The sequence below is a fragment of the Drosophila miranda genome, chromosome 3 (assembly GCF_003369915.1).
Source record: "Drosophila miranda strain MSH22 chromosome 3, D.miranda_PacBio2.1, whole genome shotgun sequence".
NCBI classification, from domain to species: domain Eukaryota; kingdom Metazoa; phylum Arthropoda; class Insecta; order Diptera; family Drosophilidae; genus Drosophila; species Drosophila miranda.
Window position 1 is genome coordinate 4,310,439 of NC_046676.1, and position 19,136 is coordinate 4,329,574.

The following is a 19,136-nucleotide window of genomic DNA, read 5'->3' on the forward strand; positions in this document are numbered from 1 at the left end:
AGCACTAGGGGGAGTGCCATGAAAAGGCTGTCCCCCGCCAGCTGCAGCGGACAAACAATTATGCAAAATTGCAAACGATTGCAGTTTTGTGGAAAATTAATTTTGCATTTTTAATTTTACATGTTCGAAGGAGCAACGCAACGGAGTCTGAGAGCACCCGTCGCAAGACTCTCGTCAATGAAATGAAAACTGCTGCGACGACAAATGATTGATAAGTGCTCGACTGAACAGTCTGGCATGGGGTTGCCTTGGCAGCATCGCGCGAGCAGCTATCTGGGTTTCGGTTCGGTACCCCAGAATTAGGGCCACGTAGCCCCAATGGGCACAGCATGGCCTGATGCCGCTCCAGGCACAAGACACAAGCTCATTCTGTTGGCAGAAGACGTCGCTGTTGGTTGTGTAAAATGTTTCAAGCGGACCCCCAACTCAGCCGAGTCCCAGGACGACGTCAGCCGAAGCCAGAGCTGGACCTAAAGACTGCGTCCAAGCAGGATCACCTACGAATGGTGATCGTAATGGACCACCAAAGTCCTGGCAAGCTGAACATGCAGTTCCCGGACATCTGGCTGCGGGACAATTGCCGCTGCGGGGAGTGCTACTTGCCCAAAACCTTGAGTCGCCTGCCCCAGCTGTGGAACAACTTGGACACGAGTGTGCGAGTGCAGCAGCATAGTGTGGATGTGGATCAGGAAATACTGTACATCACGTGGTCCGATGGCCACGCCTCCCAGTATCCCTTCGCCTGGCTGAGGGAGCGTGACTTCTCGCTGGCGAACCGCACGCGTTACCTGAGCGACTTTTACCTTCCCGAGCCGAGGCACTGGAGCGGGACGGACTTCGAGCACATCCGTCGCGAGTTCCAGTACCGAGATCTGCTGGCCAGCGACAAGGCTCTGCTGGAGTGGCTGGACCATCTGGCAGTGTACGGAGTGGCCCTGATCAAGCAGGCCCCTCTCGAGTTTGACGTTCTTCGGCGGCTGTGTAATCGCGTGGGCTTCATGCGCCGCACCACCTACGGCGATGAGTTCAGCGTGCGGGCCCAGCCGGGGGCCAGCAACTACGCCTACCTGGCCGCACCCCTGCCCCTGCACACGGACATGCCTTACTTCGAGTACAAGCCGGGCGTGACGCTATTGCACACCCTGGAGCAGTCGGACTCGCCTGGCGGCGTGAATCTCCTGACGGACGCGTACCACGTGGCGGATCTAATGCGCGAACGGTATCCAGAGCAGTTCCGGGTGCTCTGTCAGACGTCCGTCGATTGGGCGGACATTGGCCGGGACGGGGAGCTGGAGTTCCACAACATCTGGCGTGCCCCAGTCATCAAGTGAGTTTCAGAAATGCTTCCCTCTTTCTAACAGGCCCCTGGTAACTCCTGTAACTCTCCTAACTCCTATGCTGTTGCAGCTTGGACGCCGAGGGTCGGTATGTGCGCATCAACCACAGCATTCCGCAGCGAGACAGCCATTTCACGGTGCCGCTGGAGCAGGTCCGTCCCTGGTACGAGGCAATGGCCCTGTTCGTTCGGCTGGCCCATGAACAGGCATGCAGTTTCAAGACCACACCCGGCGATGTGTTCACATTCAACAACCTGCGCTTGGTCCACGGTCGCACGGGGTACGACGACACGGACCGCAATGTGCGGCACATCGTTGGCGCCTTCATCGACTGGGACATTGTCTACTCACGCCTGCGTGTCCTCAGGAATGCCAAGAGCAACTCTTGAGTAAACCCGTTGAGTGGCCTCAATCGCCGAGCACAAATTCGAAGTTCAATTTAATCAAGACTCCGTCAACGACATGTCTCTGCCAGTCAATAAACATTATTTTATTACTTTGTAATTTTCAATATATATTTTATATAAACGCTATCTCAATGGGAATTGATCTTTGGAACATTGGGAAACTTAATTGATGTGATCCAATTAGCCAAAGTTGAGGCTTGAGCTCTTACCCTACAGCATCAGCATGCGAGTTCATTTCAAACTAATCTGTTTAATGTACGCATCTGGTTGATTAGTTCCCCAATGAAATCTGGCTACCCTGAAGGCACGTTCCGGGGGGATATTAGTATATTGGCTATTGGGTTTTGGGTTCGGCTTAAGTCTAAAAATATACAAAAAGCTTTATATTTTGAGCAATACTTTTCATCGTCATCACTTGAGGAAAGTCAACCTATTTTGTTGGGAATGAGAATCAAATAAGATGTAATTTCTGCCTTTAATGAAGTATCCCTAATAATGCGAGGGCTGCGATTCCTATTCGTAGAATAATAGTAAAGGACTAACAAGAAAACATTGCAACAGAGGTGCATCGCAGTACTTTTGGCACTTGGAAAGAATTATCTCTAACACTAGGCTTTTTCTGGATGAGTTATTCAAGTTGTTCAATTTATTTAGATGGTAGATAGATGACGGAAGGGAAATATTCCCTTTCAACGACACTCCCATTTCCATATCAGACTTAAGAACAAAGGGGTATTGTACGGGTCCATTCAAATGATACGCACAAGGTCCGCTACAACGTTTTAAACAGCCGACAAAAAGTGAAAGTAAAGCACACGTCATTGGTTACGCCGGACAACAAATTAGCTTATCAGAGACCGGCTGATTCAGATGACAACGCGGTGCTACTATTGCGAGCATTCTGAGCATACTCTTGCATGTGTGATTAGCCGGTTATCAATTTATGGCATTGCCGAAATAAGCATTGACTTGGCTGAGCTCTTGGATCTTTTGTGTGTAAATCACACTCGTAGGCAGCCCAGAGACAACCCTCGGATGTGGCTAACATTTTCACGGTCCAGGAAGCAACATTTTCTGGAGGGTTTGGTTTGCTTTGGTTTTGGTTTGTCTTGGATTGGGTGCGATGTGGTGTGGTGTAGTTGCACGCAGGCAAATCCTTTCGAAATCTTTTTATTTATGTCAATGGTTCCACCAAAAATACACAGCCAGACACACACGGCTCCTGCTGGCATCCAGCAGCCACAGTGTGGCATCCGGAATGCGGAATCCGACTTGGAGCACATGAATTTGTACATGGCAGCAAGTAAATCCCTCTAATAATCCACGTAATAAGCACTGGAGGTGGCGGTGGCAGCAACAGGCCGAAAGGGTTGCTTGGGGGGTGGCTGTTGCCAGGGCTCTTGTTTATAAGTTCATAAAAGCCAACGAGCCGGGAAAGGCGCGGCAGTGCTGGCCACATAAAAAGCGGTAGCAAATGCAAAGGGCGAACGAAATAGCCAAAAGGAAACCCGAAAGGAAAAAACCAGTCGCAAATCCAATTTCCACTGGCTCCTCAGCAGTCGGTGTGTGTGTGGGAGGGAAATTTTACTGCAGTTTTGGGTAGACCATGCAACAGTCATAATGTGTAATTGAAAACCTGGACTGAATCGCACCCTTGGGTGATGTATACGCGCTGCTCCCCACTTTGGTGGCACTCCTTCTTCACTTGGTCACCCCCTAATTGGCAGGCTGGTCGGGACAGCCAGTATCGTTGCTAAGACACAAATTGTATGATAGACACGAGTATAGCCATCCGTATGTAAAGAAGCCGCCACCAGAAAGAGGGAACCCCACAAGCAGGAGGAAGGCAGAGAAAAAGACAGTCGCAGCACTTGCACAATTGCGAAACTAATACGCTTACATACAATTTCCACAATTTCCACAATTTCCACTCTTGGCTGTGGCTGTGACCGTGGCGGCGGTTGTGGCTGTATCTTCCTTCCATTTCCCATTCCCCTTCGCATCTCCATCCATCTCGAGGGCCTGGATTTTGGCCACGACAATGCCCCGAGTTTGGTTGTCTCGATGATAAACATGCGGCAATTGACGCAATCATTGTCTGTCCATGAATTGAATTAAATCAACTCAAGTGCGACACTAGAAGGAGCGCGTGGTGGGTCGTCTTGTTATGCTGACACTCAGAAAAGAGATGGCCGCAATCACAATCCTTTCCCTTCGATGCATACGTATACGTATATATTTCTCTGACATTCTTCAATATTAATGACTTGGTCATGCATGCCCTGGCGCTGAAATCAACTGAAAAGTATAGGTTACAGCATACAGCATGTAGGATTGCCAGGGTTGGGGGGCTTGGTGGTTGGATGGTAGGGCGTTGGGTGTTGGGCGGTGACCGTGCCGGGGCGAGTGGGAAGTGTGCGAAATGATTGGATGGGTGGGTGGGTAATGCCCCATAATTCCGTTCGTTTCCGTTTGATTCCGTTGCAGGACATTAGCGGGGGCTCAACAGCGCATTTTGCTTATTAGAATCCGTGCGTGTGTGTGTTTGTATCTGAGTAGTGTTTTCTGTTTGTGTGTGTGTGATGCCGCTGGAGTGTAATAAATTCTCGTACTTCCCCCACACTCTGACGCCGCAGGCTCTGTCTCTCCGGCAATTTCAAAGTTTATCACCAAAGCGCGTCTGCAACTTATGTCGTCTGCTTCTTCTTCTGCCACATTCTGCTTCTGCTCCTGCTTCTGCTGCTACTTCTCCCCGTTTTCCCGTTTGTCTGCACGTCGGTTGTGGTTATGTGAAATCACATCGTAAAAATGTCCAAGTCCAAATACTGCTGCCTCTACGGACGGACGCTTGTGTGTGTTTGCGTGTGTGTGTATGTGGGCAAAGGCAAAGCTTATAAGTCCTTCCTGTCTCACCTGACTTAGGTGTCGCGGGCGGGCAACCCTTTCGCCTTTCAATTTATAGATGTTGCCCATATAAATATTTATTTCTATGTGCAGCATGTACTGCCCCACACCCCGCTCGACACCACACGCCGTGGCATCATTATTGTTTTTATGTGAGCGTCTTAAAAGCATTCCGCCGATCAATAAACCTTCGCTGCGTCTCGCGGGCGTCTGTCTCCGGTTGCATCCTTTCCAATAAGCGAAAGTGCTTCTCCCACCAAATATTCTTCTCTCCCACATAGCACAATTAAAGGTCAGCCCCGCCCGATTGGGGGGCTGAAGAGGAAGGGCAGCAGGCAGTACTAACTGTGCCACGCCAGAAAGGACGCAACACGGCCGCGCACTTTCCTCATTCGGCCATGGAACAATGCAAATATTTTGCATTTAGCTGCCGGCAGAGGCATTTGGCATTTTTAATTAGGCCAAAGCGGGTGCGCGGGGAACACTGTGGAGCCCTATCAGCGCCACTTGAATAATTCTGAGTATGTGAGCGCAATGAACATTACATATGTATAGGATCGATTGAAGATCCTCTTTGGGAAGGGAACACTCTTTGAGAAGCAGCAAATTTAAGTAAATGAGATTTTAAGAAAGGGAATTTTTTTTAATGTTTTTTACATACAAATACAAGAAATAATTTTTTTTTCGACTTTTCCTTAGTAGTTGAGGTACAAATATGAAAAAAATACCGTAGAAAAAATATAAATTTTGTATGCGAAAGCCAAATCCTTCCCAGACGGTAAGCTGAACCTACAAAAAGCTTAGGTCCTATTTACAGGTTATTTTAAAGTTCAATGCAACCAAATGTTAAATACTTAAGCTATGTGGAAAAAAAATATTAGCTCTAAAAGAAAACATTAAAAAATATCATTCTTTTCAATTAAAAAAAAATCTTGACAGAATAAAGAACTTTCTCAAAGTAATTTGGACTTTTTTTATTTTTTAACTGAGTTCTTTTTAGTTTTACTACATACTTCGTATTTTAAGAGTTTAATTGAATACGATAATTTTTGAGGGTGTAGTCCTTTTACTGCTTCATTTGGATGGTTATATCGACTAATGGTTCTAATGGTTAACTTGATTCCCAGTTTTTGGGATGTGGAGCATTGAGGGAGTAACTTTTTATAAACCCAATCAAATTTTCTCATATTAAGGAAACTCACTACTAACTGTTGGCAAATGGAATATCTTAGGCCATCTTTGTTTCTATTCAAACTATTTTTCCACCAAAAGTCTCCCATTTCCTGTCACATCCTACTGTGCCGTCGGCTTCAGCGGATTTCTCTGGATGCCTGAACATTTAGTTCATTTAGTTGCAACCACCGATAGGTGCAACTGCACACTGGAAAATATATACATACATATATATTGCTACATCTATACGGTGCAGATGCAAGCCTCATTACAAATACCACGATCTGAGCTGTTTGAAGCAGTTTGCCCAATCACTAAATCGACATTTACATCTACAGCGTGGAGCTAAAGCAGCAACAGCCTACAAAGTGCACGAAATTGAGCAGCATTTTGAATTAATAACATTTCCGGTATTATAATTTGGACAATATATCACGAGCGTTATCGCCTTGAAGGGCGAGTGGCAGCACAGTTGGAATGGATTTGTTGCTGCTGCTGTGGCTTGTGGCATGCAAAACGTAACGGTAAATTGGTTAACAATTACACAAATCTCATAATGAAGTTTAAGGCCCCCGTCCTTCCTTGCCGTGCTTTGTGCTACCATTACCATGGCGTCGTCATGGCCCGGAACATCGCCATTGCCTGCGGTCAGCAAAATTTCCATCGTCATAGCTCCCTCTCCCTGTCCCGTTCCCGTTTTCGTTCTCTCTCTCGTTATATAGCTGTCTCTCTCGTTGCTTGCGTCCTGCAAATTGATTAGTTATTGTTGTTGCTGCTGTTGGGGTTTGTGGTGGGGGTGGTGCTGGTGTTGGTGATGTCGCTGGTGTGGGTCGGTCGCCTCTTAGCTACAGCTGCACTTACCGCCAGCCAATTTGCAGCTTTGTTCTCGAGTGTAACTCTTAACAGGTGTTGATGTTTGCTAAGTAGCTCCTACATCCCGGCCCAGCCCAGCCCGGCACGGCCCGGTCCGGTCCGTCCTGCCTGGCCCTCCAATGAATACTCGTGCCAGGCAGGACTCTGGCTCCTTCTTCATGGCTAGTTGCACATTGCTTTGATTATTTTCTATTTTCTACAAATTGTATGCAAATAGTTGAGGTTTACCTTTATCCAGATGCCGTGCTGGGGTCGATCCGGGGCAGACCGACCGCACCGGGAAGCGCCTGGGGCTGGAAGCAGGCAGACCTGAAACCAGAGACAGTTAATATTTTCCAACAACAGCCGCAGTATTGACTTTTCCACCTGAGCCAAATGAAGCAAGCACTCAAATGCTGTTTGCCCTTACACCTCCGACCTAGGACCTCACAAAAAAGGTCTTTTGTCTTGTGGTCTCTGACAATCTTCCGGATGAAGGCCAACCTTGGTATAGGGGCGGACAGTCTGGCCAATTAAGTTTTCTAAAACATATTTATTCCGGGCTAAAAATACTTCTATGATTGAATGGAACATACAACTAGTCTCATTGACATTTGAAATAGCAAACAATGATGTATTCCCGAAGTAATTGTTGGTTGTCGGTGGCATCCATTTCATCTACGCCTACCTTCAATTATTGCTTAGTTATTGCTTAAATTTTAAAACTAAGACTTAACCCTAGATTGTGTCATCTATTATTTCCATTAGCCTTCGTCGTTTTGAACTAATGTTTCATACAGCTCCAGCCGTTGCTGAGCTGCTGCAGTCTGCCCAACAAGTCCTTGGATCACCTGTAACTACTGTTTTTAACACTTACTCAAAGCTTGAGCGAAAGTATTTATTTCTTTGCTGAGAAGAGTTACTTGATCAGCTAAAGTTGTAGAAAACATTTCAAGTTTATAACTGAAATGAAAATTAAGAAGAACACACAAATCTAGATTTGCGCTAACTCTCACCACCAAGTATGTATATCTCTTCGCTTCTTTTATAAAGAAAGGGAACTTCGAAATGTATCCTTAATTCGAATCATATACTAGTATTTAAAAAATGTGATTGTTTCGTCAAGGCACGGACTTTAACGTACTAAAAATAAGCATGACCATCTAGGGTTAAATGTGTATGCCATTATATGTATTTGCACCGAGAGTGGAAATATTGAAATGCAAGTGTTTCCACTTACAGTTCGGCATTAATATGAAAATAATTCCTACAAATTTATGTCATATTTACTTGCAAGTGGTTTATATTTATTGTTCGGAGCAGTCAATAATTATTGGCCAATCCAAGTGACTGCCTTTTAATTTTACTGTGTTTCCCTATATTTAAAACCCGAATATTTCACTGAAATTTGGTGTATGTATTTAATGTAACTTAGTTTCGTTGTGGTAGACTTCCTCTATTCCTATTTCCCTCTACTCATCTGTATACAGTTTTCTCGAACTATTCACAGATATAGCAATATATATGCCCAAATGTGTATAAGTAGTGGCCGTATACAGAATTTTCATTGTTTTGGCCCTAAAAAAGAAGTGCACGAAACTTATAAATTTCAATTTCCTTTTTAATGGAAATCTGGGAGATTGTGACCCAAAATGCCTCAAGGGGAGCAGAGAGGTTAAATTTGAAGTGCAATTTGGATAATTGCTTTACAACCACACACAGGTGTATCCTGGCACAAAAACCACACACCCACACACATAGAATTACACCTCTAGGACACGTGTGTGTTAAAGTATCAAGGTGCGGACGCGTTTTTCCCGGTGCTCCCGTGTGGACCGCAAATAGCAGGAAAACCTGCAGGAAGAAAGCTCGGTCAGGAAACAGGCGGACACAGGGTAGGACTACGTACCAAATGGTCACCTATGTATAGCGCGCACAAACTCAGCCCAGCGTAATAATCCAGACACTGCAAACGGAAAATCCCGGTCGTCTGCCAGGGGCGAGGGGTGAGATTTTGCCCTCTTTGTCTCTCATTCCAAGCATGCCACTAGTGTTGTAATCAAATATCACTCTATGTTACGTGCCGTCTGCTTTGTTGCAAATTGTAACAAGTCATGCCAGCTGATCGAGCCGCCAGCTGCTGATCGGTGCTTCGCAGCCCTGCAGCAGCCCTGACGCGTTGCCGAAAAACGACAGCAGAGGGCGCTGACGGCGATCCAACAAGGTCGTTTAGAGCTACCTACAGGGGGCGCAGTGTGCAGATCTACCGGAGCCGCCAGGCGACTACCCTCCGCCAGCGGGCGCTTTATATCGGACGCAAAAGACGGGCAAAAGGCTGCTTCAACTGACGGGCATCCTGCGAAAAGCACACGCGAGCGGACAGCAAAAGGGAAATGGCAGGCTACCAACCTGCCCGTAGCACCGAACCCAGTAAGGTGCTCCGTATGGTATACTGGAAGCCACTTAAGAATTTTTCTGCTATAGGGCTGACGGCAACGGCATTCCATGACCTCAATAGGCAGCTTGATACGCTGCTGAAATGGCTCATGGGCTAATGTCCTTGCCGCCCCCGTCCCGTTAAAACCATGGCAGGCCTCTTCTAACGCTCGGCAGCTGCACCATTAAGTTGGCTGCGTAGGTTTGGTTGATTCCATCCCAATCAATACCGATCTGGCACTGAACTCTGCAGCCCATAAGGCCCAGAGTCAACCCTCGCATGGACCTCACTCTCGGAAAGGTACCCATGGGATCATGAAGGTGGCTACGCAATACAGCTGTCGACAACGGACTAGAGTTGGGACCCACTAAAGGAAATGACTTCAACTAGCAATAAATTGACGGATGTGCTGAATTCTCAGCAAATCGAGATATCAGAGGACGTGGTATTCGGGAGACGGAATATCATAGGAAGATCGCCACCTAAATCTGCCCCGGCGGCCGAAAGAGTCGCACGAATCGCGCAGAGGACTGGGAGCAAGACCCAGGAGTCCATGCCCAATATGAGGGAATCACTCATCAGCCTAGGCGAGAGAGTAAAAGAATTGACAACCATGATGAGCGAGCAGCGGCACGTTAACACTGCCATGAGGGATCTCGCGGCAGGAATAGGAGACCTGCAAACAACGGTGGTTAAATGCTGGGAGAGCTCGACCAAGGAGAAACCCTCCAATGAAGGGAAAACGCTGAAGGGAAACCCACATATGGTAGAGAGGGCCTCACAGACCTCGCCAGAGAGGGAGGCGGATAAGAGAGGAAGCGTGTACAAGCGGGTACGAGAGGAGTCACACAAGAGCAGGCGTTTCTCACCAAAGCGGCACAAGGGACCGCCGCAGATCCGAGTCCCCCACAAACTGATGCTGCCAGACCCAGGTCAAGGACATGCGACAGTGGGCGGCGAGAGCACTCCCACAACCGCACCAGTAACCAGAGGGGATACCCCCAGTAGTAAGCTGCAGAAGTGGCAACTCGTCGACAGAAAATCACAGCGGGAGCGGACCGAAAGGAGACACAGGCCGGATGTCATAATCATCCAACCTCAGGGCAACCTAACATACAGCGATATGCTGCGGATGGTCACCAGGCGGCAGGACGACAAGCTGAAGGCCGTCAGCGAAAACGTCAACCGGGTCAGGCGAACAGCGAAAGGAGATCTACTGCTTGAACTGAAGGGCGTGTGCAGCAGCAGCAACGAGAGGATGAAAGAAGACATCCAGCTGGCGTTGGGAAACCAAGTGGGCATCAGAGCCGTGTCAGAGGAATCCTGCGTGGAGATAAGGGATCTCGACACCCTGGTCACAAAAAAGGATGTTGTTGCTGCAATTGCAAAACAGGCGGGGCAAGAGGTGGTTACCAGTGCGGTCAAAAGCCTTAGACAGGCCTTCGCCGGCACGCAAATGGCAATAGTTTGCCTCCCACCGTCGGTCGCCAAGGAACTGCTCAAAGAGGGCAGGCTGAGGATTGGTTGGACCAGATGCCGGGTCAGTGAACGGCGAGCACAAAGGAGATGCTATAAATGTCTACAGTTCGGCCATATAGCGGCGAACTGCACAAGCGCTGTTGACCGCTCGGGCTGCTGCCTCAAGTGTGGCGAGAGCGGCCACAAAGCAGCAACGTGCCAAAAGGAGCCAAAGTGCTCTGTATGTACAGAGGGAAACCGGCAGGACACCAAGCACTATGTTGGCAGCAGGAGATGCCCAATGGTGCAGGGAGGCGCTCGTACCCAGCGTATAAAGTGAAGTTCCTGCAACTGAACCTAAACCATTGCGCGGCAGCTCAAGATCTGTTGAGCCAAACGACCAGGGAGGAAAAGGTGGACGTAGCTATCCTTAGTGAGCCGTACAGGACGAGGAGTGACGCTAACTTTGTAGTGGATGCTTCAGGAAAGGCGGCGATCTGGGTCTGCGGATGGAATCAGTGGAGTCCGCAAATCACTACGTCAGAGCTAAGATCGAGGAACTCTGGGTCTACAGTTGCTACCTACCGCCGAGCCTGCAGGCTAACGAGTTCTCGGCCGTCCTAGACGAGCTAGCCGAGGACGCAAGAGGTCGTTCTGGAGTGGTGATAGCGGGGGATTTCAACGCCTGGGCTGAAGACTGGGGCTGCCCGTCAACAAACGCCAGAGGAAGAATTTTACTGGAGAGCCTGGCCTCACTTGATATTGCCCTGCTGAACGCAGGAAACGAGCACACCTTCAACAGGGGCGGCATCGGATCGTGCATAGACCTGACTTTCGTCAGCAGCTCCCTTTATACGCGGGCTGAGTGGAAGCTGAGCGATACCTACACGGCAAGCGATCACTCTGCAATATGTTGCGAAATAACCACTGGCAGCAGAGCCCGCCAGGCAAGGAACCCCCAGGTAGCAAGGATGGGCTTCAAAGCCGGATCACCCAACACAGCGGACTTTTCCGCGAACCTGGTCACCCCACCGCCAGCGGCCGATGCCTCTAGCGAGGCGGACAGAGTGATGGAGGCAGTGCTGCACGCCTGCAGGGCGAGCATGGAGAGACGCTACGAGTACAGGAGTCACCACCAGCCGGTCTACTGGTGGAACCAGCAGATTAAGGATTCGCGACGGAAATGCCTGCAGGCCCGCAGGCAGTACCAGAGAGCGCGTGGCCGGGCAAATTATACGCAACTCCAGGGCGAATACACAGCTGCCCGCAGGGACCTGAAGCTAGCCATCCGGGATAGCAAGCGGAAGTGCTTTCTGGAACTCTGCGACTCAGCGGAGCATGACATCTGGGGAAGGGCCTACAAGGTGATAATAAAAAAAATGAATGCCCTGAAAGCGAAGGCACCGGTTGAAGCAGAGAAAATGAAGAATATCGTGGAGACTCTATTCCCCCGTATGCCTCAGGAGGGCATCCCACCAAGGCAGGGGTATGCGGAGAACCAAAGTGAGCTAGAGCAAATTAGCGAGGCAGAGGTCAAGGCCGCAGCTAGGAGTATCCCAGTTGCTAAGGCTCCGGGCCCAGATGGTATCCCAAACAGAGCACTAAAGACGGCCATTATGCTCCACCCGGAAATGTTCAGCAGATGCTGGGCGGAAGGAATCTTCCTGGAGCGGTGGAAGCTACAGAAGCTAGTGCTGATCCCGAAGCCAGACAAACCGCTAGACAAGCCCTCGTCCTACAGGCCGATGTGCCTATTGGACACCGCGGGGAAAATCCTCGAGAAGATCATGTGCACAAGACTAGAGCGAGCCATCCAGCGAGGGGGCGACCTGTCTCCAATGCAATTTGGCTTCCGCAGGGGCCACTCCACACTAGACGCGCTATCAACGGTGGCAGACATTGCAGCAAAGGCAATCGAAGGCACCCGTTGGAAGGGCGGTGCCAAAAAATACTGTATAGTGGTGACACTAGATGTACGAAACGCGTTCAACACTGCCAACTGGGATTGCATCCTGAGGGCGCTAACGGGCTTTGGAGTTGAAGGCCATCTCATGCGCATGGTCCAAGACTACTTCCGGGACCGGGTGCTAATGTACGAGACTGAAGAAGGTACTAAGAGACACGAGATAACTGGTGGCGTCCCACAAGGATCGGTCATTGGGCCACTACTTTGGAACGCTATGTATGATGGCATCCAGCGTCTGCAAGTACCCGAGGACACGAAAATGATAGGGTTCGCCGACGACGTGGCACTAGTGGCCGTATCAAAAAATCTCAAGGATGCGGAAGGCAAATGTGACGCCTCAATAAGGAGAATCAGAGAGTGGCTGGGCTCCGCTGGGCTACAACTGGTCGACCACAAAACGGAAGTAGTCCTGATCAGCAGCCGAAAAAAAAACCGAAACAGCGCTGGTGAACGTGGGATCTTGCAGGATAGAGTCCGTGAGAGCCATACGGTACCTGGGAGTGATGCTGGACACACGGCTATGCTTCCGTGAGCACCTCAGCCAGGTGAGCATAAGAGCTGCTGCACTGGGCAGGGCACTAAACAAAATAATGCTCAACACGAGGGGCCCGAAGCAAGGACGGCGGCTCCTACTACACAACGTGCTAAAGGCTACAATACTATACGGTGCAGCGGTCTGGGCGAAGGCGGCCAACACAAAAGCCTATATGAGGAAGATCCAGGCAACATATCGGCTGGGAGCCCTGCGAGTATGCAGTGCTTTCCGCACGGTATCCGACGACGCGGCTCTGATCATTGCTGGGACGGCACCAATCGACCTTTTAGCAAGGGAGGCGGCCAAAATATACTCGCAGCGAAGAGATATAGCGCCGGCGGAGCCAAATAGGGACGCAATCGGACAACGGGAGCGGCAGCAAACAATGGCCGAGTGGCAGCGCAGATGGACGGAGTCAACGAAGGGGAGATGGACGCACACCCTAATCCCAAGAGTCGAAGAGTGGTGCAAGCGAAGTCACGGGAGTGTAAACTTCCACCTGACGCAACTTTTAAGCGGCCACGGTTGCTTTAAAGCATACTTGCATAGGTTTGGCCACGAAACAGACGGAGAGTGTCCTGCCTGCGACGGAACGCCAGAGGACGCGGAGCACATACTCTTCAACTGCGCGAGATTCGCAGCGGAGAGAGAGAGTATGGAGAAAGGCTGACAAGGGAAACACTGGTGAGAGCGATGCTGGAAGACACGCGCAAATGGGAGGCTGTATGCAACTTTGCGTGCGTTGTAATGCGTAAGCTACGCGAGGCCGAGCGCGCCAGAAGACGGCAGACAGGAGGGGCATAGAGTGCCCGCCCGGGCCCTGCGACGCAATACCTGACGGTCGTCCCGCAGGAGCACCTGGCAAACCAAACATACCTACTTAAACACCTAATACTTCTTTCTATACTACTAATTTCTATCCTACTGTATATATCATGTAAACGCTTTTCCCTTCCGTTTTGTCACTACCTAATAAAATATGGAATTAAAAAAAAAAAAAAAACCTCTAGGACACGTGCGTGTGTGTGTGTATCCTGGTTGGCACTTGTTGGCAACTGCTGGGCTGGCCATAATTTCATGAGCATTTGCCGTTTTGCCTTTAAATACTTGACAGTTTTATGAACTTAATAAGGCAATAAGCCAAACATTTTCTCAAGCTAAGCAAATGTGGCATGCCAACATATATTCCAGTATATTTGCTTAGGATGGGTGTGACGGTGTGCGCCTGTCAACCCCTTTTTCGGTGGGCCTCATTAGACGCCGACACATTGGCATTGACTCTGGGCCGCTCGGAATAAAACTCGGCTTTTTATGCGAGCTCGTAAACAGAATCGAATTGCTGCCAGAGCACCCCGAATGAGCTCCACTCTAGGAGTTTGAGTCCCCCCTCTAATAGTGAGCGAGCTGAAGTGTTGGCCCTTTGTGGGACCCAGTGGCTGACACCCGTGCTGGGTGCCGAAGCCACCAAAGCCGAACCCTTCTTCTGGTGGCAGCCTCTGTTCCTTTTCCGGTCAGCAGTCAGTGCGATTCGGGCTTATTGTTGTAAGCCCTATTGTTGCAAATTTTCTTTTATGCGTTCTGAGCGGGGTCATAAAAACGGCATCGCATCGACCGGAAATTACAAATGTCCATATAATGTCCATACAAGTGCAGATTAGTGGTTGTCATGTGGGTCGTTAGGTGGCCAGCCCAGAGGGTGGCGAGAGGGCGAAGTATGGGTCTTCGAATATTTAAAGGTTGCCCGTCGGATCGTTGTTTGCTATTTGCTTTAAACAAACACAACGTATCTGAACGCCGGAAGTCATTTGCATGTGCGGAAGGGAGTATTCGTATCGTGTGGGCTGCTGGCTGTTGGTGTCTGCCTGCTTAGATGGATTGGCCGATTTGTGGTCCTGCTGCTGCTGCTGCTGCTGCAAATGCATTAAATGCAAGCTCAAACAGAGGAGAGCCCGTGGCAGTCCTGCCTGCAGGACTGTGGCCACCCTGGATGTGCGTCCAGTTGGGCCTCGCACAACCAGCCACGCCTACTTGCTGCTGCGGCTGCTGCTGTTTTGGCATTTGTGTTAATTTCATGCCAAGTACCGACACACATACAGCACACACACACCCGCCCAGACATATTGCATAACATTGCGGTCTCTGGTCGCATCGGTGTGCGTGTGTCTGCATCTCTGAATTATGTTTTTGATTTTAGTTGACAATGAGCGGGCACAAATTTATTGTCGACAACTGCAAAATCGAAGCGCTGACAACAGCAACAGCAACAGCAACAGAAGATGCCACTGCAACGTGGGCGTTTTGCACAGTGCCAACTGCGACAAGGCGTGGCCCTGACAGCTACATAAGCACTGGGCTACCGACAAGCCAACGCCTAAACGCATGCAATGCTCCTACGCACTCCGCTCGGACCCAGAGAGCGGTGCGAACAGTGGCGAGGAGTGAGTAGGCTGTTGTTGCCCTTCGGACGGAGTGAGTACTTCCGAAGCAAGGAACTACAAACACTTGTGATTAAAGTTTAGAGTTGATTCTCATATAAAATACTGATTTTTATTTATAATACAAAGCTAAGGATTCGATCTGATCCAGATTCGGTAATCTGGCAGATATGGTGATTTCCTATAGCCACGGGTTCTTAGTTCTGTCGTATCTTCAAAATGGATGCCCCGGATTTTCGTTCATTGTTGCGGCGGAAGTTGGCGAATTTTTGAAAAACACTTAATACAGTGTGATATCACAGGAGTCTGAAAACAAAATGTCGTTTCTCTAGCTCTTATAGTATCTGATAACTAGGCGTCAAACAAGACGGACGGTCAGACGGGCGACAGATATGACTCTATCGACTTGGCTATTGACTCTTATGAAGAATATATATACTTTATGGGGTCGGAACCGCTTCCTTCTGGGCATTACACAAATCTAATATACTCCTATACTCCTTTAAGTACCGGGTATAAAAATACCAGGAGGCAATGGATATTATATACAAGTTATTAAAGATGGTCTCTATTGAGCAGCAGCATCCTCTAGAGATTAGAAATAGCAGACGAATAACAGATTCATCACTTTTCATCAGCGATGAAAGCTTATTTTCGAACATGGATCTAGGGTATCATTGATGCGTTCTAGCCAAGAGCCTAAACCAAGAAAAACGCTGTGCTATCCACACATGGAACACCCAGGTACCCTGGAGGTTGTAGAACACTCGAAGTGCCTCTATCTATCGATTAAAAAATACCAACCCAAAACAACTGACTTTAATGAAAACTGTTTTTATCATGATATCCCACTAACAGCAGGCTCTCAAGCATTAACAACATCATTTCGGTATTTTGCAGCATTTCAATTTGAGTTTGGCAAACATTTTATAGCTCTTCCGGGACGGAAGACGCAACTTTTACATGTCTACAAAATTAGTAACTGGCCCATTACGCGACTTTATGTGTCGCTCTCTACCTCTCTGCCCCCCTCCCCTTCTCGCTTTCACTATATGTGTGTGTGTGTGTGCAACATCATAAACTTGCGGCTGGGCTGCCAGGCTCTGAAGCAGCCCAGACTTGGTCCGCACTTTCCTGTCCACGTCGTAATCACTGGGTGACAGCGCAGTGGATGCAGCCTCCATTCGGTTCCGTTCGGTACGGTACGGTTGAGGCTGTAGCTGTGGCAGTATTTTTGGCATGCAGTCAAGATGTGGGATGTGGACACACTCCCGGAGACACAGCTAGAGAAGGGATGCGGCCATAAACGTGTTTTTACAACTGTCAAGCCGTTGGGGAGAGAATTGGGGATGGAAGTGCCCAAGCAGGGGACATGAGGACATCACTAGGACCTCGCCGGATGGGCAGCATGTTGTTTGCATCGGAGCCATGCAGTCGATATTTGCACGGCCACGGATGTCTGACAGTCCTCCGACTCCGACTCCGACTACGACTGAAACTCGGACTCATGTCGTGCTCGCTCTGCCTGCTGCTAAGCGCCAGGGATTGGCTGCCAGGCAACTGAGTGGTTGAACGAGGGGGAAGGGGGTGCTAAGTTGGCTTGCAGGTGTGATTTTATGCAATTTGCTTTCATATTAAATGAGTGCCCTGCTCTGGCCCGAACGCCTGTAAAGAACTTTCATTCATTGCTTGGAACCGAATCTCTGGGCTGTCGGCTGGCGGCTGTCGGAGAAGACCCCTATGGATGGCTCTGCTCTGCTTGCCTCTTCTGTGGCTCTGCGGCCACTCTTGCTGCTGCTGGCAAAGTAACTGTGCAAACGTTGCAGCTGCAAATCCGCAATCAGACAAAGCAAATAATTTTGCAAAAATAAATATGAGGGATTATTGTGCTGGCTGCCAGGCGGGCCACAGCGAAGCGGCTGGAAAGTATGCTATAATAAAATGCAGCTAAGTCGATGGGTATGTACGGCAGCGGCGGCGGCGGCGGCGGCGGCGGCGGCAGCGACAGCAACAGCGAGGACGATATTAAATTTCAAGTGCATGTGCTAAGCCCCGCTACCGAGTGAAGGCCCCACTATTCCGTCTGCTGCCATTGAAAACGCTGTCCTTGCTGCATCAGCAGCTTCTCTAGTTCACCTTGCCTCATCTGGCGGCTGCCCCTGCCTCAGCGCGCTCCTCAATATCCACGACATTCATTTGAATGCATTTGCCACTTGAGAGATTAGCCTGAAACCGTCTCTCAAGCCTCGCTCCCCCCTCCGCCATTGTTGGAATTTTAAAATTTACTTTTGTCATTGCTCTTATTTATTCTTTTTTTTCTATTTATGCTGTCTATTTGGTGGCTTTGAATCATGCGCTACCCCCACCGCTGCCTCTTCAGAGTCATTATTTTGATTATGTAACATTTTTGCGGCCTTTTTTCGACAGGTTTGTTTGCATTTACTCTGCCTGACCCGGCCCATACCCAGTCCCAACTATATCATTATTTAGAAGGCACTGCCATTGTCCTGGGGGCTTCTTCCTGTTGTTATTATTACTGGTTTTTGTTAAAATTATTTTAAAAATATTAAAAAAGGAATGTCGGCACTCCACTATGGGTGGTGATTTTTTTCGACAAATTGTATGGGTTTCACGGTGTGTAAGAAATTTATTCCGAGTGCTTGAAATGTGCTTGGAACAGATTTATTTCGTTTAAGAATGGTCCCATATGAAGTCTTAGTCTTAGATAACCAAATTGGATGTCCACTAAAAATATCGGCTACCTGTACGAAATCCAATTCAGCAATGTGGGATTTTTATACATATGTATGTGTGAAATAAAAAAACACGAGATGATTATAAGAAGGTCGTAAAAGAGCAGAACGACTATTAATTTTATGGTAGAGTGACACAGTAAGTGTGAATTTACATCTAGGCTGTTCTCTATTTGGACATTACATTTGGTTGTAGGCCTTGATGAGTAGATCCCTTCCTTATGCTTTGAAATTACAATATAACCACAAAGTCGTCTTTTGAGCACACAAATTGATGGATTGAAAAGAGACTTGTATGACCATTCACAGGATCTTTAATTCATGTCTATAGAGCGGACATACCTTTACTATTTATAAATCAAAATGCTTCAAAATGTATTAATCCGCTAACCGCAAGTTATAGGATGCATACATTCTGCGGTGTGGTATTCCGACTTTGGGACCAGTGGTTCCTTGGTGTGACTGCGATTTAATTAAGAGCCCTATCCTCAACCTAAATGTAAGCCTCAGACCCAACCTCAGGCCAATAATGACGTGGCATAGATCTGTGCGGAGTTAATGACAAATGCACGTCATTTGGCTTATTAGTGGTTTTATTTCGCTTTGGGCACTCCACTACAACACAATTACCCCAACACATTCTCGTACAGAGAGGCACGCCTTTTGGCCATGAAATGCTGGAAATCAACGCTCTCTGCCTCAGTTTTCTCCCTTTCCGCTCCTTCGATGGGACGCGCGGCGCCAATTTGCAATTTCATTACAATGCTTAATCATCATTATAGCGGGAGAACTCCATATGTGAGCCACAGACTGAGAAGGAGTGTGTATGGAAGTGTGGCAGATTCACAATATTGCGTTGGCACTTCCGCTACACTCACA

General features: G+C 48.6%; 1 protein-coding gene and 1 long non-coding RNA gene across 4 annotated transcripts; one reads left to right on the top strand and one right to left on the bottom strand.

Annotated features, from left to right (window-relative positions):
* The first annotated feature begins 341 nt into the window (after positions 1–341).
* Positions 342–1,870, top strand: LOC108157945 (gamma-butyrobetaine dioxygenase). The gene is made up of 2 exons (XM_017290089.2): positions 342–1,327; positions 1,408–1,870. Exons 1-2 carry the CDS (start codon positions 405–407, stop codon positions 1,724–1,726), a joined length of 1,242 nt encoding a protein of 413 aa, XP_017145578.1. The 5' UTR covers positions 342–404; the 3' UTR covers positions 1,727–1,870.
* A 3,737-nt stretch (positions 1,871–5,607) lies between these two features.
* LOC108160543 lies at positions 5,608–8,801 on the bottom strand. Of its 3 annotated transcripts, none has more exons than XR_004472487.1 (5): positions 8,583–8,801; positions 7,061–7,215; positions 6,923–7,003; positions 6,683–6,856; positions 5,608–6,566 (listed from the first exon to the last, which is right to left on the bottom strand). It is a non-coding gene; the product is annotated as an uncharacterized LOC108160543 (long non-coding RNA). The 3 variants fall into 3 exon arrangements; XR_004472486.1 differs by having other exon boundaries at positions 6,683–6,870; positions 7,061–8,527; positions 8,583–8,799; XR_001775416.2 differs by having other exon boundaries at positions 7,061–8,527; positions 8,583–8,798.
* Between the last annotated feature and the right edge of the window lie 10,335 nt (positions 8,802–19,136).